The 27687-nt window shown below is 42.5% G+C and overlaps 1 protein-coding gene across 1 annotated transcript in view; it reads right to left on the bottom strand.

Moving 5' to 3' along the window:
- The window catches only part of LOC127449623 (BMP/retinoic acid-inducible neural-specific protein 3-like), an 83764-nt gene that overhangs the window by 49250 nt on the left and 6827 nt on the right, over positions 1-27687 (bottom strand). Inside the window, exon 3 of the mRNA XM_051713145.1 lies at positions 276-463. Within this exon, the coding sequence (XP_051569105.1) occupies positions 276-463 (188 nt within the window). The remainder of the gene's footprint in view (positions 1-275; positions 464-27687) is intronic.

The following is a 27687-nucleotide window of genomic DNA, read 5'->3' as shown; positions in this document are numbered from 1 at the left end:
TTGTTTAAGTTACTTAGAGCTCTGCATTGGCATTTATGTACTATAAATATACTATATATATATATATATATATATATATATATTAATAGACATTTAGATATTACATGCCTAATATATACAGTATATATACACACAGTATATGTGTATGTATAAATAAAAATTTCATAGTTTGTACACCAATTATACAATTTAAACTGGAAGTTCATCCTAAATAATCAAAACTCTACTATGTAAATTATATTCTTAGAAATAAACAAGCAGTTCTACTCAAGTACCTCCAAGTGTAGCTGTAAGCAGAAAGTGTGTGCCATATTTTCTGATGATGTTCTCGGTAATGGCACTGAGGGTGGGTCGGTGGCCCAGATGTCTAATGGCCTGCATGAACTCTGGATCGAGCGGTAGAACCACGCCATTGTCCTCTCTCTCCAGAGCCAAGCTGTTCACTTTCCAGCGCCCAAACTCTCTGCAAGGTCACAACAAAAACACACACATACACTCTATTTGGAAATGTCCTTTATCTCAGCCACAATGGGCACAGGAGGGTGAATCCTGAACTGCTGGGAGAGTTTGTATCAAAGTCTGGTCCAGTGCTAGATGCTGTAAATTTAGAGCCTCTGAAATTGGTGTTCTGTATTCCCCAAACAAAACAAAAAAACCTCAGTTTAAAGAGAGGTCTGTGAAACCTTCATGCAGCTTGAGTGCGTGAAGGCGCATATTCAGTTAAGACCTGCTGAGGATAAAATGCGATGACTGCATGACCCCTGTGTCTTCAATTCAAATAATGTTTTGCATCCCTTTTTTTTTTTTTCACACATTTTCAACTTTAGCTTTATGAATTTATCTGGCCTGCTGTCAAAGCTCTTGTCCTGTGCATAATGGTGAAATCTGAGGTTATTTTGAGTGAATTTTGCATTGAAAAACGGTTGACTGGGAGTAATAAGGGGCAATGGCATGCTACTTTCATGGACAAAAGGAAAGAGGCGTCTGTTACATGAGAACAGCTGTAATTTTGTTTGAGAAAATCAAGCTGCCAGTATCTCTTTTCTGTCTTCCATTTACAGTAACAGCTGCTCAGCACAATACAATGACATGTTCCTTATTTAACCTTTAACATTCTGAACTGAACTTGATAAAGTAATAAAAGTTCTAAATGATGGATTGTCACATTCACCAGTGTGTATAACATGTAAGTATATTAGGGCTTCCAAAGTTAACACGCCATTAATTACATTAAAAACATTACATTTATGTTACAATGGAAAGCAAGATGGTGCTGCAGGTGGTTGCTTCGGTGTGGAGCTCTCTAGCATTTTTGTTACTTTTGTTTGTTTGTCATATTTTTTGTCACTCTTTCCCGATCAGTTTCACCAGGGATGAACTGCTGAATATTCGGCAGAGCATACCTGATAATTTTTTTCCGGTGTTTGATAATTCAGACGTTTTATTAGACATCTTATTTGGAGGCACAGCGGTGCTCTACAAGTGCTCCAAGAGAAGCAAGCGAGGGTAGTGCACCGGCGCACTTGTGAAGCTTCGTCAGTGCGGCTTTAGGACTTCACTGCCGAGTATTCATCTGGCGAATGTCCGCTCCCTCGCCAACAAAACAGATGAACTGCTTCTGCTCACTCAAACAAATAAGGACTTTTCTAACTCTGCTGCTCTGTGTTTAACAGAAACCTGGCTGAATGAAGTCATACCAGACAGCACGTTACATCTGCCAGGTTTTCAGCTGTACAGAGCGGATCGCATCGTGGAGTTATCAGGGAAAATGAGAGGCAGTGGAACATGCCTTTACATCAACGAATGTTGGTGTACAGATGTAACAGCGTTGAAGAAGATGTGCTGTGCTAATATAGAGGCGCTCTTCATCAACTGTAAGCATTTCTACTCACCACAGATGTTTTCTTCATTTATTCTGGTGAGTGTGTACATCCCGCCACAAACGTGCATGAATGCAGCACTGCAACAGCTGGCTGATCAGATCACAGACATGGAGCAACAACACCCCGACTCACTTATTATTATTCTGGGAGATTTTAATAAAGCTAACCTCACCCGTGAATTGCTAAAATACAAACAACAAATCACATACCCCACCAGAGAAATAAATATATTGGACCACTGCTACACCACTGTAAAGGATGCTTATCACTCTACCCATGTGCAGCTTTAGGACTCACTAATCAGTGTCTGGTTCATCTCCTCCCAATCTACAAGCAGAAACTAAAATCAGCTAAGCCTGTTTTAAGGATTAAGACATGGACCAATGAAGCAGAGCTGGAACTACAAGCCTGCTTTGACTGCACTGATTGGAGTGTTTTTGAGGCTGCAGACACAGAGCTAAACGAGCTCACAGATACTGTGACATCATATATCAGTTTCTGTGAGGATATGTGCATCCCTACTAGGAATTTTTTTTTTTAAATTATGATAAACCATGGTTGACAGCTTCATCATACCAAAGAGGATGCTTACAGAAGTGGGGATAAAATATTGTACAACCAGGCCAGGAACACACTTACTAAGGAAATCAGAGTGGCTAAAAGAAGCTACTCTGAAAAGCCAAAAAAACAAAAAAAAATCCAGCCAACGATCCTGCATCTGTGTGGAAAGGCCTAAAAAGCATCACCAAGTACAAGACACCTCACAGAGAGTCAACTAATGGCTAATGAACTGAATGTGTTTTACTGCAGGTTTGAAAAGCCCAGTCTCACACCCCTCCCCCGCTCTGATCTTCACTTCTCACACACACTAACACCTCCTGGAACCACCCTCCTGCTACTCAATCTGCACTTATGATCTGGGAAACAAAAGACTAGGAAAGCTTCAGGCCCAGACGGTGTTCCACCTGCCTGTCTGAAAGTAGGCACAGATCTTCAATAGATCACTGGAGCAGTGTGAAGTTCCCTGCTGCTTCAAATGCTCCACCATCATTCCGGTCCCCAAAAAACATAAAATCACAGGACTTAATGACTACAGACCTGTCACTCTCACGTCTGTGGTCATGAAGTTGTTTGAGAGACTGGTTTTGGCCTATCTGAAGGACATCACTGGACCCCTGCTGGACCCCCTTCAGTTTGCTTACCAAGCAAACAGGTCAGTGGATGATGCTGTCAATATGAGACTGCATTATATCCTGCAACACCTCGACAGACCTGGGACTTATGCAAGGATCCTATTTGTGGACTTCAGTTCAGCCTTCAATACCATCATGCCTGATCTCTCAACAAACTGACCCAGCTCTCTGTGCCCACCCCAATCTGTCGATGGATCACCAGCTTTATGACAGATAGGCAGCAGCTAGTGAGACTGGGGAAACTTACATCCGGGACCCTCACTATTAGCACTGGTGCTCCTCAGGGATGTGTTCTATCTCCACTGCTCTTCTCCCTGTACATGAATGACTGCACTGCAAAAGACCCCAATGTCAAGCTCCTGAAGTTTGCAGATGACACCACGATCATCGGCCTCATCCGCGACGGGTGACGAGTCTGCATACATACGGCAGGTTGATCAGCTGGTTGTCTGGTGCAGTAACAACAACCTTGAGCTGAACACACTCAAAACAGTGGAGATGATAGTGGACTTCAGAAGAAATCCCCCCCCCCATCTCTCAGGACCTGAAGTGGGACACCCATATAGACTCCATTGTGAAGAAGGCTCAGCAGAGGTTGTACTTCCTTTGCCAGCTGAGGAAGTTCAACCTGGCACAGGAGCTGCTGACAGTTGTACTCGGCCATCATTGAGTCTGTCCTGTGTACATCAATAACTGTCTGGTTTGGTTCAGCCACCAAATCAGACAGAAGGAAACTACAATGAACAGTCAGGACTGCTGAGTGGATTATTGGTGCCCCCCTGCCCACCCTCCAATACCTGTACATCTCCAGAGTGAGGAAACGTGCAGGTATAATCACTCTGGACCCCACACACCCTACCCAATCCCTCTTAGAACTGTTGCCCTATGGTCAGCACTACAGAGCACTGAGTGTCAGGACATCCTGGCACAACAAGTTTTTACCCTCAGGCCATTTTCCTCATGAACAATTAAACTGCCTCAGGACTCCCCCATAGTGCAATAATGTAAATAATATCTCATGTACATATGTAAATTCACATATTTAATTCAATAACTATACATATCCCTACCTTGGCACATACATTACCACTTGCACATGTACATACGCCATTCTGCTAAATGTCCTATTATTTGTATGTCTATTTATACTCTTACTTTGTTTTATATTCTGTGTCTCACTGTAATGTTCTGTGTGAACTTGTTTCTCCTATCACCAAAAAAAATTCCTTGTGTACGTGAGAACACTTGGCAATAAAGCTCATTTTGATTCTTAATCTGATTCAATGTTACACAGTTCAAAATATGAACTGAATCCGACATTGTAACTGTATACTGTAATCTATCTATCTGGTTCAGAATGTAAATGTGTGTATTAACTACAAATCATTATTTATCTAAATAATAAAGGATGACTTTTATTATTTATCTATCTAAAAATGTGTATTTATCTAAATCAGGGGTGGGGAACATCACACCTCAGGGCCGTATAAGGCCCGCAATACCATTATAATGGCCCGCAAGGCCATTTAAGAAATAATTTGAAAAGCAAAAAACTGCAGATTCCAAATGTACTGTTTATATTTAGCCTAAACTTTGCCAACAGATATAAATATTGGTTTACATGTGCATTACATGTATTCCGAACAAAATTTCTGCACATGCGAAGAGAGTCAGTCATTGTTTTCTGAAAAAAAGGCTGAGAAAGGCTGAGAAATCCACCGCGAGCACGCCACCAGTGCATAATTGCCATTTTTGCTTTGTTGAGATATCTAAAAATAAGTGTTTTTCTTTTGTTACTCACTTTACTCTGCAAACAAAGAGCAGCATCTAACATCCTGTCTGGCTTAACCATATTTGCCTCCTGCCCATTCCTCCTCCAATATAACCACAGGCATATCTGGATCAGAGGTGTATAGTAATGAAGTACATGTACTTTGTTACTGTACTTTTTGTTTTAAAGAGAAAACTAATAATTTTACTATAATAATAAATTCCTCCTGAGCCTTTCATTACTTTTACGACTGAACACAGCAAAAAAAAAAATAATAATAATAATACAGCTGTACGTGTAAATTGCATGTGGATCCGCAATAGTGCTGTCTGATTTGTGAAAAAAATCATTTGAGTCTAATCTTTTTCATTGGATTCCTTTGAATAGGTCAAAAAGATTCAAAAAGTGATCTGAATGATTCATTTTATGAATCATGAATCTGAATCAAAATCACAAGGAACGCTTGTTGCAACGTCTTCACAGGAGAGGAGAAAACGCTCACATAAGTTTTACTCTGTGTTTTGATTTTGAATTAATTTGATGCATTTTGGCTTAAACATTACGAACGTTGTTACATAATGAAATTATGTGATTAGTCTTCCGCCTTTCTTGGCCATTTCCCACCAATGCGGTTACCTTTTATATTTAACCAAGGTATGATGTGTATTATATAATGATCATATGTGCTCATGAAATTGTTTAACAATAACATTTAAGAAACTCGTTTTACCTGAAACAGATAGTAACAGGAGAATAATTTTCTCAAGAAGATGTGAATGGTGCTTTCCTAAGCAAAACAAGGATGTTTCTGGGTGGTTGCTAAGGTGCTCTCAGTGCTTTTTGCTATTGCATGGTTACTAGGGTGTTCTGGGTGGTTGCTGGTGTATGCTACGCAGTTGCCAAGGTGATCTGCGCTTTAGCGCATTCCTACAATATATGTGTTTGCTAGTGTGTTCTGGAAGGTTGCCAAGTTGTTGCTATGCTGTTGCTAAGTTGTTCTCTGTGTTTTTAGAACACTGCTATGCAGTTGCTAGGGTGGCTGGTTACCAGGTGGTTGCTTACTGGCCCAAATGAAAAGAGCCCACCCACAAGTCTCTATTCTGGTTCCTTATATAGCTCAGGTTCCTCCTTCAATGTTCCAAAGTTTCAATGTTATGGACCGTTTTTATTTATTTTTTTTCATATCAATCATATGTCAAATTCACATACTGTTGAAGTCAGAAGTTTACATACACTTAGGTTGAAGTCATTAAAACTCATTTTTTAACCACTCCACAGATTTCATATTAGCAAACTATAGTTTTGGCAAGTCGTTTAGGACATCTACTTTGTGCATGACACCTGTACTTTTTCCAACAATTGTTTACAGACAGATTGTTTCACTTTTAATTGATTATTTCACAATTCCAGTTTGTCAGAGGTTTAAATACACTAACTGTGCCTTTAAGCAGCTTGGAAAATTCCAGAAAATGATGGCATGCCTTTAGGCAGTTAGCTTCTGATAGGCTAATTGAAGTCAACTGGAGGTGTACCTGTGGATGTATTTTAAGGCCTACCTTCAAACTCAGTGCCTCTTTGCTTGACATCATGGGAAAATCAAAAGAAATCAGCCAAGACCCCCACAAGTCTGGTTCATTCTTGGAAGCAATTTCCAAACACCTGAAGGTACCACGTTCATCTGTACAAACAATAGTACGTGACTATAAACACCATGGGAACACGCAGCCATCATACCGCTCAGGAAGGAGACGCATTCTTTCTCCTAGAGATGAACGTAGTTTGGTGCGAAAAGTGCAAATCAATCCCAGAACAACAGCAAAAGGACCTTGTGAAGATGCCGGAGGAAACAGGTAGACAAGTACCTATATCCACAGTAAAACGAGTCCTATGTCGATATAACCTGAAAGGCTGCACAGCAAGGAAGAAGCCACTGCTCCATAACTTCCATAGCAAGACTGCAGTTTGCAAGTACACATGGGGACAAAGATCATACTTTTTGGAGAAATGTCCTCTGGTCTGATGAAACAAAAATTGAACTGTTTGGCCATAATGACCATCGTTATGCTTGGAGGAAAAATGGTGAAGCTTGCAAGCCGAAGAATACCATCCCAACCGTGAAGCATGGGGGTGGCAGCATCATGTTGTGGGGGTGCTTTGCTGCAGGAGGGACTGGTACACTTCACAAAATAGATGGCATTATGAGGAAGGAAAATTCTGTGGATATATTGAAGCAACATCTCAAGACATCAGCCAGGAAGTTAAAGCTCGGTCGCAAATGGGTCTTCCAAATGGACAATGACCCCAAGCATACCTCCAAAGTTGTGGCAAAATGGCTTATGGACAACAAAGTCAAGGTATTGGAGTGGCCATCACAAAGCCCTGACCTCAATCCGATTTCTGGGCAGAACTGAAAAAGTGTGTGCGAGCAAGGAGGCCTACAAACGTGACTCAGTTACACCAGTTCTGTCTGGAGGAATGGGCCAAAATTCCAGCAACTTGTTGTGAGAAGCTTGTGGAAGGCTACCTAAAATCTTTGACCCAAGTTAAACAATTCAAAGGCAATGCTACCAAATACTAACAAAGTGAATGTAAACTTCTGACCCACTGGGAATGTGATGAAAGATATAAAAGCTGAAATAAATAATTCTCTCCACAATCATTCTGACATGTCACATTCTTAAAATAAAGTAGTGATCCTAACTGACCTAAGACAGGGAATGTTATCTACGATTAAATGTCAGGAATTATGAATAACTGAGTTTAAATGTATTTGGCTAAGGTGTATGTAAACTTCTGGCTTCAACTGTATGTTAAACACAACAAGTATAAAGATTGTTTCAGTTATATTGTGGGTTATTCTGCGTTCAAGCCACCCCGGGAAATTCATACTAACGTGGTTAGAATTGCAATATAATTTGTGTTCAAAGTGATTTTAGTAAAAAAAAAAAAAAAGAATAGGCTCATTTTGAAATTTCCTAAATTTGTCTTTTTCACTTTTTTAGCACCAATGCAACAAGATAACGAGTATTCATGTAGTTTAATACTCTTAATTTATGCTTTATATATCTCATTTTATCATTGTTGTGTGGCCACATATACTGATGGTAAACGTCATGGTTACTGGTGTAACCTCCGTTCCCTGATGGAGGGAACGAGACGTTGGTGTCGATGTAGTGACACTAGGGGTCACTCTTGGGAGCCCGAGACACCTCTGGTCTTTGATAAAAGGCCAATGAAAATTGGCGAGTGGTATTTGCATGCCACTCCCCCGAACATACGGGTATAAAAGGAGCTGGTATGCAACCACTCATTCAGGTTTTACGCTGAGGAGCCGATATAAGGTCCGGCCATTTCAGCGGGTAGTTCAGCGTTGTGGCAGGAGGGACCAACGTCTCGTTCCCTCCATCAGGGAACGGAGGTTACACCAGTAACCATGACGTTCCCTATCTGTCACTAGTCGGGGGGTGTCCCTCCCAAGGGGAGGACACCGCGGAGACCACACCTCGCCCCAAGAGGGGGGGATATTTAAGTGGAAGAATACATCACATGGTCTTTCCAACCATGTGGAGAGCCTTCAAGGTAGATCCTGCCCAATGGGGGAGGAGGTACTACAACATGGAGACTGGGGCAGAGGGGCTCTGCCCAAGGAAGACGCCGTTTGCCAGCAGGGAAACGAGCTAGCGGAAGATATAGATCGCATGGGGTTAGCCTTACAGGGAACCGCCACATGCGGAGCACCTACCCCAGCACCGGGCTCTTAGATAGCGCGTGTACTGGGCCGGCAGTGAGTTTCTCCGAAGACTCGACTGCCACAGGGCTCGGAGGAAATCAACCAGGGAACAACTTTTGTGAACACTACTGGGAATTAACAGTGCACGTCTTCAGCTCAAAAGGAGGTGGGAGGCGCTATGTGCAAGCGATACACCCGGCCGGCTATCCCGGGCTTATCCGCTTGTGTTGCGTGCCACTACCTGGGACGAAACCGGTTCCACCCGGAGGTTGTAGAACCTTGCAAAAGTGTTGGGTGTTGCCCAGCCCGCTGCTCTACAAATGTCTGTTAGAGAGGCACCTCTGGCCAGGGCCCAAGAAGCCGCTACACCCCTGGTAGAATGGGCCCGTAGCCCTACCGGGGGCGGCATGTCTTGGGCGAGATATGCCATAGATATGGCATCAACGAGCCAGTGGGCGATCCTCTGCTTGGAGACAGCGCTTCCTTTCCGCTGTGCACCGAAGCAGACAAAGAGCTGCTCAGAGAGTCTAAAGCTCTGCGTGCGATCCAAATAGATGCGCAAAGCGCGCACCGGACACAGCAACGCCAGGGCTGGGTCTGCCTCCTCCTGGGGCAGCGCTTGCAGGTTCACCACCTGGTCCCTAAAAGGAGTGGTGGGAACCTTGGGCACATAACCCGGTCGGGGTCTCAGGATTACGTGAGAATAACCCAGACCGAACTCTAGGCACGTTTCGCTGATAGAGAACGCTTGCAGGTCACCTACCCTCTTGATGGAAGTGAGCGCAGTCAGGAGGGCAGTCTTCAGGGAGAGTGCCTTCAGCTCGACTGACTGCAAAGGCTCAAAGGGGGCTCTCTGTAGGCCCTGAAGAACTACGGAGAGGTCCCATGAGGGAACGAAGAGCGATCTGGAGGGATTCAGCCTCCTAGCGCCTCTTAGGAACCTGATGATCAGATCGTGCTTCCCTAAGGACCTACCATCAACTGCATCGTGGTGTGCTGCTATGGCAGCAACGTACACCTTCAAAGTGGAAGGGGACAGCCTCCCTTCCAACCTCTCCTGCAGGAAGGAAAGCACTGATCCGACTGCGCATCTCTGGGGGTCTTCGTGTCGAGAAGAACACCACTTAGCGAACAGAGACCACTTCAAGGCATACAGGCGCCTCGTAGAGGGGGCCCTAGACTGAGTGATCGTGTCTACCACCGCGGGTGGTAGGCCACCTAGGTCTTCCGCGTCCCGTCCAGGGGCCAGACATGGAGATCCCAGAGGTCTGGGCGCGGGTGCCAGAGGGTGCCCTGTCCCTGAGAAAGAAGGTCCTTCCTCAGGGGAATTTGCCAGGGGGGAGCTGTCGCAAGGAGCGTGAGGTCCGAGAACCATGTCTGGGTGGGCCAGTAGGGCGCTACCAGGATGACCTGCTCCTCGTCCTCCCTGACTTTGCACAGTGTCTGTGCAAGTAGGCTCACTGGGGGAAATGCGTATTTGCGAATGCCAGGGGGCCAGCTGTGTGCCAATGCGTCTATGCCGAGAGGAGCCTCGGTGAGGGCGTACCAGAGCGGGCAGTGGGAGGATTCTTGGGAGGCGAACAGGTCCACCTGAGCCTGACCGAATCGACTCCAAATCAGCTGGACCACCTGGGGGTGGAGTCTCCACTCTCCCCTGCGGGAAACCTGCCGTGACAGCACGTCCGCCGTAACGTTGAGGTTGCCCGGGATATGAGTGGCTCGCAGCGACTTGAGGTGCTGCTGACTCCGGAGGAGGAGACGGCGGGCGAGTTGTGACATACAGCGGGAGCGCAGACCGCCTTGGCGGTTGACATATGCTACCGCTGCCGTGCTGTCTGTCCGAACTAGCACGTGCTTGCCCTGGATCAACGGCCGGAACCTCCGCAGGGCGAGCAGAATTGCCAGTAACTCGAGGCAGTTGATGTGCCAACGCAGCCGCGGACCCGTCCAGAGGCCGGTGGCTGCGTGCCCGTTGCAAACAGCGCCCCAGCCCGTCTTGGAGGCGTCTGTCGTGACCACGATGCACCTGGAGACCAGTTCTAGAGGAACACCTGCTCGTAGAAATGAGATGTCGGTCCAAGGGCTAAAAAGACGGTGACAGACCGGTGTAATGGCCACGCGGTGTGTCCCGTGGCGCCATGCCCATCTCGGGACTCGAGACTGGAGCCAGTGCTGAAGCGGCCTCATATGCATCAACCCGAGCGGGGTGGCCACCGCCGAGGATGCCATATGCCCCAGGAGCCTCTGAAAAAGTTTCAGTGGAACCGCTGTTTTCTGTTTGAATGCCTTCAAACAGGCCAGCACCGACTGGGCACGCTCGTTCGTAAGGCGCGCCGTCAGAGAGACTGAGTCCAACTCCAAACCGAGAAAAGAGATGCTCTGAACCGGGAGGAGCTTGCTCTTTTCCCAGTTGACCCGAAGCCCTAGTCGGCTGAGGTGCGAGAGCACCAGGTCCCTGTATGCGCATAACACGTCTCGAGAGTGAGCTAAGATTAGCCAGTCGTCGAGATAATTGAGAATGCGAATGCCTACCTCCCTTAACGGGGCAAGGGCAGCCTCTGCGATCTTCGTAAAGACGCGAGGAGACAGGGACAGGCCGAAAGGGAGGACTTTGTACTGATACGCCCAACCCTCGAACGCGAACCGCAGGAAGGGTCTGTGTCGAGGAAGGATCGAGACGTGAAAGTACGCGTCCTTCAGGTCTACCGCTGCGAACCAATCCTGATGCCGGACGCTCGCCAAAATGAGTCTTTGCATCAGCATCTAAAAACGGGAGTCTGTGTAAAGCCCGGTTCAGTACTCGCAGGTCCAAGATTGGCCGCAACCCACCGCCTTTCTTCGGTACGATGAAGTAGGGGCTGTAAAACCCTTTCTTCACCTCGGCTGGAGGGACAGGTTCTATCGCGCCCTTCCGTAGGAGGGTAGCGATTTCCGCGCGCAGAGTAACAGCGTTTTCGCCCTTGACGAAGGTGAAGTGAGTACCGCTGAACCTGGGCGGGCGCCTGGCGAACTGAATCGCGTAGCCGAGTCGGACGGTCCGGATCAACCACCGCGACGGATTGGGAAGTGCAAGCCATGCGTCCAAATTCCGTGCGAGGGGAACCAAGGGGACAACGTCGTCGGACGTACCGGCAGGTGGGGCCTCGCGGCGGGGCGGAGCGCGAGGTGCCACAGCACGCCGTGGCCGTGCTGAGTCTAGGGACATCGAAGCACTTACCTGGCTCCTTGTGACCACCCCCGGAACAGCCTGGGACGGGGGAGGAAGAGGCCTGTCCTCGCGACCCGTGGAGGCTGTCACATCGGGGGTGGATTTGTGCCACAGCTGGGCGCTCAGGGGCGAAAAGGGCACCGCTGGAGCGCCAATCCTGCAAGACAAAGCCCGTGGACAGTAGTCGTGGTGACGACCATACACAGCGGGTATGTGACCCAGGGAGGAAGGAAGCCGCTCTTTTGTTGAACTGTTGGGTACCGCAGCCACTTGGGCGTACGGCGAAATCAAACGAAAAGGCAACAAAAGATTTTCCACCCGGCCCTCCACCGGGGGATGGAGTGGTCTTTCTACCAGCTCCAGGTGAGTGGGTTCCCTCGTCCCTGGGTTGTCCGTCTCAGGGGCGCCTCGAAGACCTCCGTGGGTTCTTCGGTGCCGGCTGAGAGACGGGTGGCGTCGGCTTCCTGCGGTGGGCTCCACGCCGGGGCTGGGCCGGAGGGGCGGGCTGCGGCGGAGCCAGTGCAGTCACCGCAGGGGGACGCCCTTGGCGACGAGCAGACGGGGTGCGGGGTCTTGAGCCGCGCCTGGGCAGGATGTGCCGGATTGCCTCCGTCTGCTGCTTTACCGTCGAGAACTGCTGGGCAAAGTCCTCAACGGTGTCGCCAAATAGGCCCGCCTGGGAAATGGGGGCAGCAATGAACCGTGTCTTGTCGGCCTCGCCCATCTCGACCAGGTTGAGCCACAGGTGGCGCTCCTGGACCACTAGTGTGGCCATCGTCCGCCCAAGAGACCGCGCTGTGACCTTCGTCGCCCGGAGGGCGAGGTCGGTCGCCGAGCGCAGTTCCTGCATCAAATCTGGGGCGGAACTACCCTCGTGCAGTTCTTTCAGTGCCTTGGCTTGGTGGACCTGCAGGAGAGCCATGGCGTGCAGGGCAGAGGCGGCTTGTCCAGCAGCACTGTAGGCCTTGGCCGTCAGGGATGACGTGAGCCTACAGGGCTTGGAGGGGAGCTTAGGGCGTCCACGCCAGGTGGCGGCGCTCTGCGGGCATAAGTGCACTGCGAGCGCCTTATCCACCGGGGGAATCGCCGTATAGCCCCTGGCCGCCCCGCCATCGAGGGTAGTGAGAGCGGGGGAACTGCGGAGTCGGGTTCGGGCAGTAAAAGGTGCCTCCCACGACTTCGTCAGCTCCTCATGCACCTCCGGGAAGAATGGCACTGGAGCGGGGCGCGGCCGGTCTGAGCGGCGCCGCGAGCCCAGAAACCAATCATCAAGCCGCGAGGGTTCAGGGGAGAGCGGAGGGTTCCACTCTAGCCCGACGCTCGCAGCCGCCCGGGAAAGCATGTCCGTCATTTCGGCGTCGGCCTGTAACTGGGCGACCGTCCCCGAAGGGGGAAGCCCAGCTGAGGCTTCTGCGTCCGACTGGACAAGCCCGCTCTCCGACGCTGCGCTCGAAAGCTCATCATCTTCGCGGGCCTCGAACGAGAAGCCAGACTCGCCGTGCGACGAGCCGGCGAACTCATCCGGAAGCCCGATTGGGGCAGACGAGCGTGCTGGGGAATGGGAGGTCCGCGGGGGATACCCGGCGGAGGCGATCCCATTGAGGTCCCCAAATCGCCCCCAGCGCCAGCCGCGCTGACCTCAAACCCGTAGGTAGGAGGACCAAGGCGGGGAGCCGCTGGGGTGGCTTGCTTTCTTACAAAAGCAAGCCGCGACCGCAACGTTGCCATGGTCATGTTCTCGCAGTGAGAACATGAGCCATTCATAAACGCTGCCTCCGTGTGGGTCGCGCCCAGACACGAAAGACAGCGATCATGACCATCCGAAGTTGAGAGAAATCGACCGCAACCAGGAATAACACACGAACGGAAAGGCATCTTTAAAAAGACGCGTCTTTAAAAAAACGTTCCGTGTGTGCGCTCTTTTAGAGAAATATATACTCTTTTAGAGGAGAAAAATGCTCTTTCAGAAAATATACTCTCTAGTTTTTCTGCCGAAGCGCCCAGGGGCGTTCTCTGCAGTGCACCAGTGCAGAGGAGGGAGAAGCCGCTGAAATGCGCCGTCAGATCCAGCAGAGGTGAATGAACAGTGCTATTCAGCTCAATGAGCATGACCGTTCGGCTCCGAAGAGAAAATCTGAATGAGTGGTTGCATACCAGCTCCTTTTATACCCGTATGTTCGGGGGAGTGGCATGCAAATACCACTCGCCAATTTTCATTGGCCTTTTATCAAAGACCAGAGGTGTCTCGGGCTCCCAAGAGTGACCCCTAGTGTCACTACATCGACACCAACGTCGAGTGAGTGACAGATAGGGAATGTTGCTTTTTTGCACAAGCCTGTCACCTCATAAACCAGCTAAATAAGTCTTATTGTCTGGCAAGCTTTATTCTTCATCAATGGTAGAAAAATGCACAATCTAAACTATACAGTAAAAATCCACAAGTAAAATATGTATTATATTTGATTGATTCTTTCCATGATTTTTTTAATTGACACACCCTCAACTCTGGGGCTCCAAGAAAATCCCAATGATAATTAAAACTTTGTGGTGCCATTCATTTGCGCTCATCTTATAAATACAATCATTCATGTTATAAACGCATCATTAATTCTTATTGCTTACTTTGCTATTTTGTGCCAGATGAGTAGTACATTTACTTGCTGACTGAATTGGTCACAGCAGTTCTTGAGTTAACTCCTCCTAATATAGACTCCAGCATGGCACCGGCATTCAACTAAGTTGCCATGGGTATAATTAGCTGTGCCGTAATTGTTGCAATTTACTGTACTTTTAATACTTAAGTAATATTACTTTTACTTATGTATTTTTCTCATGAACTACTTTAACTTTTACTTAAGTCAATTCTACTATTGTATGATATCAATATGTCTAAAACTTAGTCTAAAATTATTACTGTTAACAGGCTATTGATATAGGTTAATAGGTTATTTTGTGCATTAACTGCATCCATGATGAACTACATCCACAGTCATATAAATATGACAATGTCACTGTCATATTTATATGACAGTGACATGCTCCTTTTATACACATAGAAAATATGATTCTCATCAGAATTTGGATGTAGGTTCCATTAAATGATAGAGAAGTATTATTAATTGTTTTCATTATTGTAGAAACATATAGATAGCCCTATAGATAACACAATTCTCATACATTTTTGTTTCATTAAAAGGCTATGACAATGAATGTCAGGGAACTAATTTGATGTTCCACTATATTTTTATACTCCAAACTGCAAATGCAGCAACTGAGTTTAAACTTTTTGCTGAAATGAGACGTGGTCTTAGCGTTATGACCTATTTCTCAGGAAAATAGCAAATTGTGCTTTGCGCCACTTCATTACCAAACAATACACCCACAGTTTGCTCGCATGCACCCACAGATTGCGCAAACACTCCCAACCAAGCCCGCTTTGCATAGGCACGAAAATTGCACTTTGAATTAGCGCTCTCAAGATAATTGGATAAGACATTGCATATGGTCGTAGTGTGCATCTCTGCGCTTTGTGCACTCATGAAAATTGAACCCTATGTCTTACCAACCAGGGGTAAATAATTTAACACATGAGTTTTGAGGAGGATTTTAGGCTACTAATGTGTTCAGTTTCACTGTAAAAAATGGAAAAAATGGAAAAATAAATGTTGGCTCAATAAAAGACATGCAAATAATTGCCCCAAAACAGAAATATGTATTATGGTGATAGCAGCTTAAAATTGTCCATTAAAATGATAAATATATATTCACCGTAAACATTTAAATGTGTTCAGTTAATATGTCAAGTTGAACTGAAAATGTTATTTTGGCCGAGCAAATCATAGAATGCTTAAAAAAAGTCTACGTATGCGCCTGAGAAAACAACATTTGTACATTGGAAATGGCGCGGTCGGTGGAGACTGGTGCTGGGTGGAGAGGGTGAGCAGTGCCGAAGGCCGAAAACGAACATCGGTCCCAAAAGAAAAGAAAGAACATCATCCCGAGTTTCATAAAATGAGCGTTAAGTATTGAGTACCTTGTTTGATCTAACTGCAGTTCTCATTCTGTACCTTTAACATAAGTTAGGCAGACCAGAGAAATCCTCTGAAAAAAAAACATCTGTAGGCCTGCTGAATTTTCGTGTGGTTCGCTCTCCAAACATTTTATACTCACCCAGTGCATACATTTGACATTATATTTTGCATAATTACGATGATTTCATCCTCTCAATGGTTTCATGGTAGCATTTTCATCGCTAAATGAATCCCATTGTCTTCTGCCAGGAGCCTGTGATTAAATGTTTTCATCAAATGTTCAAATTTACCCCGCAATAGGCATTTCTGTCATAGTTTCTTCAATTTGATGCGCCATCTGTGGTCCAATTTAAACTATCGAGGCTTCTTTTTTGAGTAAATCGGAAGCAATTTTTAGTTTCAGTGAGTTGTCAAGCATTGGTTTTGGTCTCATTCCACATCTGTGTTAAATATTGTTAAGTCTGCAAAAAATAAGCAAACCAAATTGAGATCAAATTTGACATGGAGCACGTGTGGAGTGGGTCAATCAGAGCCGCGTTGAGACCGTTTAAAACACTGAGTCATGAGCTCTATGGTCGGATCGTTACTTATATATATATATATATATATATATATATACACACACACATACATGCATGCATGCGTGTGTGTCTGTAACATCTGCAGGAACGAGGCGAGAGGAGGATCTCTGTGCAGGCTTTTTAATAAAAATAAACAAAGAAATAAACAATGAACTCAAAACACGACCACAGAACAAACAGTTACATCCATGAAGGAAAAGAACTAACCAAGACAAAGGTAACATGAGGGCATTATATACACAACACTTAACAAGGGTAACAAGACACAGCTGGCATTAATCACGGGAACACAGAGAACAGAGACACAACCAAAACAAAACTTCAAACTAAAAGTCTTATTCCTCCTAGCGACCTCTAGTGGCCGTTAGGGCAAATGTCCCAAGTGTTACAGTGTGTGTGTGTGTGTGTGTGTGTGTGTGTGTACTGTGTTACTTAAGACTGGCTTTTCTGGCTTTATTCATTATGTAGACTCAGTATTAACACAGATTTTTATGCATTCTACAGAGTACTGAGGCATGGAAGAACCACACAAGCAGCACAAAAATGGCAATACTTGAAGTGGTGAACAACAACATTTCCATCAACATCAAGATCATTCTCCAATGCGGTCAATGTTGCATTGGGAATAACAGATGGTTAAGTACTATTTTTGAGACTTTACCAATGCGTTCATTATCTTCTTTGGATAGAGGATAACAAGGACTTAAAATATATGTACTATGTATTCTTTTTTTTTTTTTTTTTTTGGTCGCAGTTATTTCAGTTTCATGATTATGCTGCAATTTCTTTGGTAAGATGCGCTGCCAGCAGTTCTGCAAGTATTTGTCCAATGTTTTCAAATGTATATTATGTTTAAAGTGTATGGAGCAATTTGATGCACCTACCTCTCATAAGCTGCTCATATATTCCGTCTTGAATGTAAACAACATAATTGCAATAATTGTAAAAAAATTTTCTTTCAAGTGTTTTTTCTCTTTCTATAATCTAAGGTGAATTATTGTCCCCAAACATTATTCTATTATGCAGGTGATATGTTAATAAAGTGTTTGTTAAAAGGAGATATTGTTTTTCATAGATTGCATTTTTTTATTTATTTATTTTTTCCATTGGTACAGTGAGAATGAAACAATTTGATATCAATATTATTAATTTTATGATTAGGTGAACCAAAAAAAATATGGCTACTTCAACTCAAAATATGTAACTGGACCAAAATAAGATGTTTTCCATTGGCTCAACAGATACTTTCGGATTGAGCCAATGTTAAAAGACTGTTGCCGCAATAGAGAACATTAAATTCATAGAACTGTCATTGAGCCAATTAAAAAATTTAGATGCAACAAGTCACTAAAAAATTTTGAGTTGAAGAGGTCTACATTTTTTTTTACAGTGTTGCATCATCTCTTGTTAAACATAACATTTAATTTCCTTATCTATCATGCAGTATCAACTTTTACAACGGCAAAGTAGAAATTCTTTAGAAATGATGATTACGATGTCAGGAAGTAAATAAAGTTGTGTACATGCAATGGAACACAAAACGCAGTAAAGCCGCACCTGCTGTTTAAATAGTTTATTAGTGATTAACGTTTTTATTAATTTTCAAAACAAAGAAAAACAAAACATATATATAATGATTCAACATTAACTCCCACTACTTCCCCTCCCCAATCAAGAACCCGACCCCAAATGAACATCCCAGTGGTCTTACATAAGTACACACATTTATAGAGAATAATATATATATATATATATATATATATATATATATATATATATATATATATATATATATATATACATACACACACACACATACATACACATACATATATACATACATACACATATACATACATACATACATATACATATATATATATATATACACACATACATACACACCTATAATAAAAATACAACTCTAAACTATACTTCTCTCTCCACAGACCCACTGCGAGAGCCCCCCAAAAACGTCAAATATCCACCCCATTTCCCAATAAAAGACTCCCATATCCCCAGCCTCCTACATGTTACCTCTTCGAAGGCTGCCACCCTTCCCATCTCCTCGCATCACTCCCGAATTGAGGGTGCTCCCACCGACTTCCAACCCCTTAAAACAATCTGCCTGCCTATCATCGCACTGGTGAGGACCCAATTTTTTATGTATTTATCACCTACGTCGATGACCACCCCATCACCCAAAACACAAAGTCTGGGACAAAACGAAATCCGAATGCCCAACACATCACACAGAACACTCTGTACCTTCAACCAAAATTCCTGAATCTCAGCGCACCACCAAAAAACATGGGCCATGTCTCCTTCCTCTGATTGGCATCGCCAGCAGGTGGGTGAGTCTTTAAGACCAAGCCTATACAATTTAGAGGGGGTCCAATAGAACCGATGTAAAATCTTGAATTGTATAAGGCGCACCCTTGCATCTCTCGATGTAGTTTTTATGTTTTTTAAAATCCTAGCCCATTCTCTCTCCTCCAATTCCAGGTTTAAATCTTTCTCCCATAATCTCTTGAGAGTGGTTGAGACTCTTTCCCCCAGACTCTGAATTAATAAGGAGTAATACACTGATGCCTCATGGCCCTTTCCAAAAGCAGAAATCAACTCTCCTAGAGTTTCTGCTGCTTTAGGGGGGTGTATGCTATTCCCAAAAATAGTACAGAGCAAATGGCGTAACTGACGATACCTAAAAAACTGAGATCTGGGGATCCCAAAATATTGAACCAGATTTTCAAAGGATCTCATCACACCACTCTCGTAAAGATCACCGAGTGTATTAACCCCCCTCACAATCCACTCAGACCAACAAAAAGGGGACTTATTAATGCATAGTTTGGGGTTTAGCCATAGGCTCGAGACAACATTTAGATAAATATCTGAATTAAACACTCCGGACACTTTTGTCCATACTGAGTGTAAATGTGAAATAATGGGGTGTGAAGTTCTCTATTCAGTTTGATGGAAAGTCTGTGCAATGGCAAAATAGGGGCAAGAAGTTCTTGTTCAATGCAGAACCAGGGAGGGGTTCTTTCAGGTGGAAGCGACCAATGAGCCAAATGTCTGAGACCGAATGCATAATAATAAAACAGAATCTTGGGTAGGCCTAGCCCACCTTTGTCAATCGGCCTATGTAATTTATTGAAATGTAGTCTGGGGCGCTTACCACTCCAAATGAAAGACTTCGCTATGCTATCAAATTGCTTGAAATAAGAGAGGGGGACATCTACCGGGAGAGACTGTAGCAAGCCCACCTGACTACATCACTCGAAAACCGTTTTATTAAAGGGTCAAAATTAATCCTGACTAAATCAGACAAATTTGTTGGGAATAAAATGCCCAAATACTTAATGCCCTGTTTGGGCCACTGGAAGGCGCCTGGCTGGAAGGCCGTTACTGGACAGTACGCTGTCAAAGCCAAAGCTTCGGATTTAGACCAGTTGACTTTGTATCCTGAGAACTTGGAAAAGGAATTAATAATTCTGTGGAGGCAAGGCATAGATCTAGTGGGGTCAGAGACGTATAATAAAATATCATCTGCATAAAGCAGAAGCTTATGCGCCACACCTCCCGCAATCACCCCTGGAAAATCATCATCTTTTCTTATTGCGGCTGCTAATGGTTCCAGGGCAAGACAGAACAATAATGGGGAAAGAGGGCAACCCTGACGGGTGCCCCTATCCAGAGTAAAATAATCTGAAATTAATCCATTTGTTTGTACCACTGCTACAGGGTGTCTATAAAGTAACTTGATCCAACCAATAAAAGTACTCCCAAACCCATACATTTCCAAAATCTTAAAAAGATAATCCCATTCTACCATATCAAACGTCTTTTCGGCGTCAAGTGAGATGGCAGCGACCGGAGACTGATCATTCGCTACTGACCACATGATCTATATGTGTAAGAGATGTCATAACCTTACTTAATCGGTTAGCCAAAATTTTAGCCAGAATTTTAACATCTAGCTGGATCAGGGAAATTGGACGGTAACTTTTACACTCGCTTGGATCCTTGTCCTTTTTAAGAATCAGACTGATCCGGGCTTGTGTCATGGTTGGCGGAAGCTTTCCATTCTTTAATGATTCAGTATAAACTTCTAACAAAAGTGGAGCCAGTTCTGTAGCATAAGATCTAAAAAATTCAGTGCAAAACCATCTGGCCCCGGTGCCTTTCCTGTAGGTAAGGACTTAATTACCTCGTCAAGTTCCTCCAAGGTTATCTCAGAATCAAGAGTTTTTGCTCATTCGTCAGTTTAGGGAGTTTTAATGGTTCCACAAAGTTTCTAATATCTTCATCAGTGGACGTGGAACTATAGAGATCAAGATAGAATTCTTTAAAAGCATTATTAATATCAATGGCTGAGGTAAATATTTCACCACCAGCAGATTTCACTGAGGGAATGGTAGAAAAAGACTCTCTCTGTTTATATATCTAGCCAAAAGCTTCCCTGCTTTGTCCCCTGACTCAAAGTATGACTGTCTTGCCCTGAACAACCAAAACTCCACTTTCTGCGACAAAATAGTATTATACCTGTATTTCAATCGGGTCAATTCTCTGAGACCATCAGATGACATATGGCGCTTCAGCTCTGCCTCGGCACTTTTAATATTTCCTTCCAACTCCACAAGTTCTCGTGCTTTGGATTTTTTGATAAAGGAGGCATACTGTATGATCCGACCCCTAAGAACCGCCTTAAGTGCCTCCCAAGCCATGCCCACAGAGGATACTGAGGACCAGTTGTTCTCCATATAAACATTGATTTCAGTCTTTAACATTTGTTGGAAATCAGGATTTTGCAAAAGGGATACATTAAGGCACCAACTATATGATTTCACAACATGAAAATAATGAAAAAACTTGCAGAGTTCGCAGAGCTCGTGTCTCACACGTCTGTCTCTAGCATGGCGTCACGTGAACTCCGTTTAAATAGTTTATTAAGAATAACACAACATCCTTTTTTTGCTTTATGCGATGCCATGAAAGAAAATATGTGCTCTGCGGAATATTCAGGGTGATCACCATACCCTTAATAATGTGTGTTGTTGTTGGTTTGTATAAATTAGTTCCTGCAATGAGTATAGTGTAATTAACAAGCACACCACTGCACTGTAAATGAGCACAAGGTATCTTGGAATCTGATTGAGAAAGTATTCAGATACAAAAGTTTACATGGCTAATATTCTTCTATTTAATGGATTATTATGGGTCTACACCCCTATCAATCAGATAGAAAATTAATTCGGATTGACCTTAATCTGATCATTTTGATTGATGTGTTTAAGACTTTTAAATCCGATTGAGCTATCAATCAGATTATTAATGGATAATTTTGTTGCGTGTAAACGTAGACAGAGAGACAAACTGAGGGGAAAAGAGACAAAGTGTTAGAGCAAAAGTTCTTGATGGACAGTTATGGATGGAGCTGGAGGCTAATCCACCACTGGGCCCAAGCTGGAGCCTCACAGCAGGAGAAGGCATATTGAAGAACTACCTGCCAGGCTTCCCCACAGAGACGTACGGCTACACGGAGTCAGCAGTGAAAACATGCTCCAGTAGAACAGTCTGAAGCCAAAGGGAGACCAAGAGTGTCAATCAAAAAGCAAATGAGACCAGTTACATTATACTGTACTCTAGGAGGAAACATTATCTATGAAACATCCAGGTTACGGTTTCATTCAATCTTCCTTAAAGGAATAGTTCACCCAAAAGTGAACATTTTCATTTACTCACCCTCATGTTGTTCCAGACCCTTATGACTTTCTTTCTTCCATGGAACATAAAAGGAGGTTAGGCAGAATAAACTTTATTTACAATTCACTTTCATTGTACATACAATTGATGCCATAAAAGTGACTGGTGACTGGCATTCTGCCTAACATTTCCTTCTGTGATCCATGGAAGAAAGAAAGTAATAAAGGTTTGGAACAATATAAGAGTGAGTAACATATGACAGAACTATCCCTTTAATAAGAATGAATCAGGTTTAGGCAACGTTTTAGGAAACATGTTTGAATTTCAATGAAATAAAATTGACAGATTTCAAGAATTAACAATGAGATTTATGTGGAGATTTCACAAGTTTACAAAAAGTGGGTCAAAGGGTTTTTGGAGTTAAACACATTGCTTTGATTTCAAGCCATGTGTGTCTGGGGCAACAGCAGTATTACAACTTCAGCAATTAAGATTTTATTCCATCTTAATATAATACAATTAAGTCATTTTAAATTAATAGTATTAAGAAAGAAAACCTGCTTTTCAATATTGTTTTTCATAAAAAATCTCAGGGTGATACTGCCAGCAACCAGCTGTTTTTATATTGTGGTCTTAACTTGATTATCAATTTAGGACTAACCTGAAGCAAATTGACAGCTCAGGCTACACCTAATTAGTCGTGCTTATCAAACACATCTTCATGCCAACAGTATTCTGATATAAAAATGCTCATTAGGGTCTCACTCCACTGCAAGAGTTATTTACTGCAGGACTTTGAGAATCTTTCAGGACCTAAAATTAGAAATAACTGGTCAACAGAGGGCACTTACTATTTATTTAAAGACTATTTCTTCATATTAGAACATTGAGTCATCAGAGCCCAAGTTATCATCACTCCTGTCAGTTGTGAGATATGACTGAACACAAGCACTTCTGCATGCTTTCATCATTCAATTACCATAAGGAAGTCAAACAGCTCATCTCTCAGATTCGAGCCCAGGCCCTGATAAACTGAACCAGGAAAACAATCTACCATAGCAATGACCGAGCAGCCAGTAGGTGTTTTGTCCTTGGTTTTGTTTCCAATGCAAGTGCAAGCATACTCTGGGGATATGAATGTCTTGAAACATAAATAATGAGACGATTAGCTAGGGCCTGATGCCACAACCCTGATATCTCTCTCTCCCTTTCCCTCTACCAATCTCTCTCTCCCCCTCTCTTTGCTATTTCCCACCATCTCTAACTCTTTTATTCCACTATGTGTGATCTGGCCTGGTTTTGCCTAAGGTTACTAGTTCTAAATGCATAATTTTAAGACAGTAAAGATGGTTCAATGCTCATTTAAAAGACAGTTTGTACAGTAAAAGTAGTCTACCGATATAAGAACTCTAATTTTAATAGCTTTATTTATTGTATAGTCAAAACTTTTCTTAATTTGGATGTCAACCGAGTGTCATAAGATTTACTTCTTTTTACTTTACTGGTAACGGTGTCAGAATGGGCAATTTAAAAGAATAGTTCACCCAAACAATTCTGTCATTAGTTTCTCATCCTTATATCATTCCAAATATGCCGTTCTTCTTTTTTGTGTGTGTGTGTATGTGTGTGTGGTAAAAATATGGATAATTTTGAAGGCTCTTCACATAGATCATAATGATCACAGGCTGTCAAGTTCCAAAACGGACAAAAAAACACTATAAAAGGAACATAGAAGTAGTCCATATAACGTGTGTGCACTTTGAAAACCACAGCTTTATGAAGCCGCAGCTTCATATAACTGTTGTTGTATGGAAAAGATCTTTGTGAAGATCCTACAACAGCATTTGGACTTGGATTACAAGGTGAGTTAATAATGACAGAATTTTCATTCCTTTACATTAAATTGTCCTTGACACTGACATTTATAGCATATTATTGGTAAAATATAATGAGGGCAAAAGGAATAAAACAGCAAAGAAGTGGTGTGCAATGCAACCTTTTTATGCCATGAATAGGAAAACTTGTCAAATATGCCATACCGGAAGCCCTTCATGTGTTTAATTTGAAATTCCACACCAGTGAACGTCACAGTCTTTGCTCTGGTTTGATTTCCAGGCCAACACTGAGATATCTGTTTGATAAGAGCAGTTCAAAGAATTTATACAGAACCCAGCTGTCAGCAATGTCCTGTACACAATACACACATGACTGCATTAAGTTAAATATCCCTCTAAAATTGCACAAATTAGTGTCACTAATTGAGCAATCACTGGTCTGAGGCTTTTATGGAAAATCTTCAGACATTACTGTCATTATGCTAAACATTTTTCTGTATAATGCTATTAGAATGCTGGAGAGGCCGGAGGCTAATAGCTAACCTTTAATGCTTCAAGCATAAAAAATAAAAAAAAAAAACACATATGACTTATAATTTTTAAAGAATACTTAATAATTAAATTAAAAAAATGTTTAACCCCTTTGAAAGCTTTCTCAATTTAGAACTTAATTTATTTCACATCCGGTATATAGGCTTTATCAGGTATTACATAGCCTGGGTATGGGCTATGGTTGTATATATGTTTGATACAAAAAAAGCAGTAATAATTGTACAATCAGATCTTTTATCATTGGCCTATAAAAACAATGTCTTCTTTTTACAGTCCAGATATGTACAGACTTGTACACCGAGATAATTACTAATTAAGCAATTCTTTTTCATAATAAGAGAATATACCTGTAAAATACATAAAAACCAAGTTTTTCAATAAATCTGCTGTAAAAGTACAAAGTATGTAAATTTAAATTATAAGAATCCACTGTTTTATAACATGACTGTACAATTTTTTTTATGTTAATTTAGTAGATATCAGTGTAAAAACACTGACCAATAAATAATTTTTTTAAATTTTTCCTGCTCTGTGCGCATTTATTTAAAAACACAGAATTTTTGTTTTTTACGCATGTTTGCTGTAAATTTTAAGTAATAAACACATAATAAAAATTGATGAAAATCAATTTTACAGAACTGTTCTATAAAATGACTACCATTACAGTGTAATAAAAAAATACGACAACTGCAACTTAGTAATTTTCCGTTTTCTAACATTAAATGCATGGTAAATTTAAGTTCCACATAAACAAAGACATTACATTTAACCAAAAACAGTAGCTTAACATCTGCATTTGACCAAACCTGGATTTATGGTCAAATATCAATGATTTAAAAGTAAAAATATATTTGGACAGGGATATTTTAATCTCTACACTCTAGCACAATACTTGTTTTTATTATAATGCACTGGTCCTTCATACGCACACAGAAACACCCACCGGGAATAAAATAATAAAGGATATTTTGATTCAAATAATTTTATAATATCAAACTGTTAAAGCAAGGGTGTGCAATCTTTTCCAGAATTTTTTTTGTTATACTGGTTGAAAGTCTCTTCACATCCTGATAGCAATCAATAATTAAAAAATAATAATAATAAATAAATAAATATATATATATATATATATATATATATATATATATATATATATATATATATATATATATATTCTGTGGAAGGGACAGGACTAAAAAAATGAGTGACCAATCATTGCATTCGGTCCGAATGTAATGATAGGATGTCCTTCCTGTCTGTCAATCTATATTTGTATACCGCCGCGCAACTTGCTCGCGCAGACAATCACATGTCATCAGCTTGGGTTCCTTGACGCTGTGCAGAGCAAGCGCGAGAATGGAAGGCGAACCACAGCTACCTCATATTCCTCCTTAACCACCAGTAAAAGGAAACAAGAAAAGAAAGACAGTGTTAGAAACTTCTACAATGAAAAAATGTCTGGATCAAGAGCATGCTAAAAGCAGAATTAACATTGGCATTGCTTTTCCATGCTGGAGGCAACTGCGGGACTCAAAGGGTCTGAAAATGATGCCATGGTTGCTGTTTTTCTTTTGGACAGGTAATTACATGGTTTGATTTGTTTTTTATATATTTTGTTAATGTAATGAAGTATTTAGCTCATGTAGTTTGTGTACATTTACGAATTCTCTCAACGCTAACAGCAGCTACGGTGTAAAATGATTTTTTAATTTTTTTTTACACGAGGTAATCTGAAACCGTTGTGATCGATTCCACCAACACATCTCTCCTCCTGGCGCTTAGACTCTGCTCTGTGTGTGTGTATGTGTTCATGTGTGATAGAGGAGGCGTGGCTTTGGAGACACCTCTGAAGCGAGGGCGGGCTCTATGCTTTCAAATCTAGTTTGCTAACTGCTAGCCTCTCTGGATTACACACCCTAGCTTTAAGTAATTAGTTACCCCTCTCTAAAAAAAATGTGGTAAATTGTAATATCATCTTATATTTGGCAGAATACAACTTTATTGTAAACCACAGAAAATGAGGTCAGCAAACAGTTGTGTTGTGATTGGACAAAATTGTCGTTGTCCAACACAGCTTATGGTTATGACCATAAAGCTCTATTTTGGTCTCGTCACTCCAAATTACAGTGTGCAAGAATCTGTGAGGCGTGTCAAGGTGTTGTCAGGCATATTGTAACGGGGCTTTTTTGTTGCATTGGCACAGTAAAGGCTTCTTTCTGGCAGCTCAACCATGCAGCTCATTTTTGTTCAAGTATCGTCGTATTGTGCTCCTTGAAACAACCACACCATCTTTTTTCCAGAGCAGCCTGTATTTCTCCTGAGGTTACCTGTGGGTTTTTCTTTGTATCCTGAACAATTCTTCTGGCAGCTGTGGCTGAAATCTTTCTTGGTCTACCTGACCTTGGCTTGGTATCAAGAGATCCCCGAATTTTCCACTTCTTAATAGGTGATTGAACAGTACTGTACTGACTGGCATTTTCAAGGCTTTGGATAACTTTTTATATCCTTTTCCATCTTTATAAAGTTCCATTACCTTGTTAATCTTTTGACAGTTCTTTTCTGCTCCCCATTGCTCAGTATCTAGCCTGCTCAGTGCATCCACGTGAGAGCTAAGAAACTCATTGACTATTTATACACAGACACTAATTGCAATTTAAAAAGCCACAGTTGAGGGGAAATTAACCTTTAATTGCCATTTAAACCTGTGTGTGTCACCTTGTGTGTCTGTATAACAAGGCCAAACATTCAAGGGTATGTAAACTTTTGATCAGGGCCATTTGGGTGATTTCTGTTTTCATTATGATTTAAAAAGGAGCCAAACAACTATGTGATAATATATGGCTTCATATGATCACTATCCTTAAATAAAAGACTATAGAATATACTTTAAAAAAAATGTTTTACATGATCAGTCATATTTTCAAAATCAATGCCAAAATTTCACAATTTCTGCCAGGGTATGTAAACTTTTGAGCACAACTATATATATATATGTATATGTGTGTGTGTGTATGTATGTAACTACGCTATTTTTTTCTGTTAGTCAGACAATGTCTCTCATCAAGAGCAGCTTAATGCTTCATTTGCAGCTCAGTGGGCAGAGGGAGTCGGGTTTGACACACAGTGCTCTTTTTATTTAATCGAATTGTTTTGAGTTGTGAATTAAGAATCGATTTAAATCTAATTGTAACACC

The sequence above is a fragment of the Myxocyprinus asiaticus genome, chromosome 12, assembly GCF_019703515.2.
Source record: "Myxocyprinus asiaticus isolate MX2 ecotype Aquarium Trade chromosome 12, UBuf_Myxa_2, whole genome shotgun sequence".
NCBI lineage: Eukaryota > Metazoa > Chordata > Actinopteri > Cypriniformes > Catostomidae > Myxocyprinus > Myxocyprinus asiaticus.
This window is presented reverse-complemented; position numbering and strand designations above follow the sequence as displayed.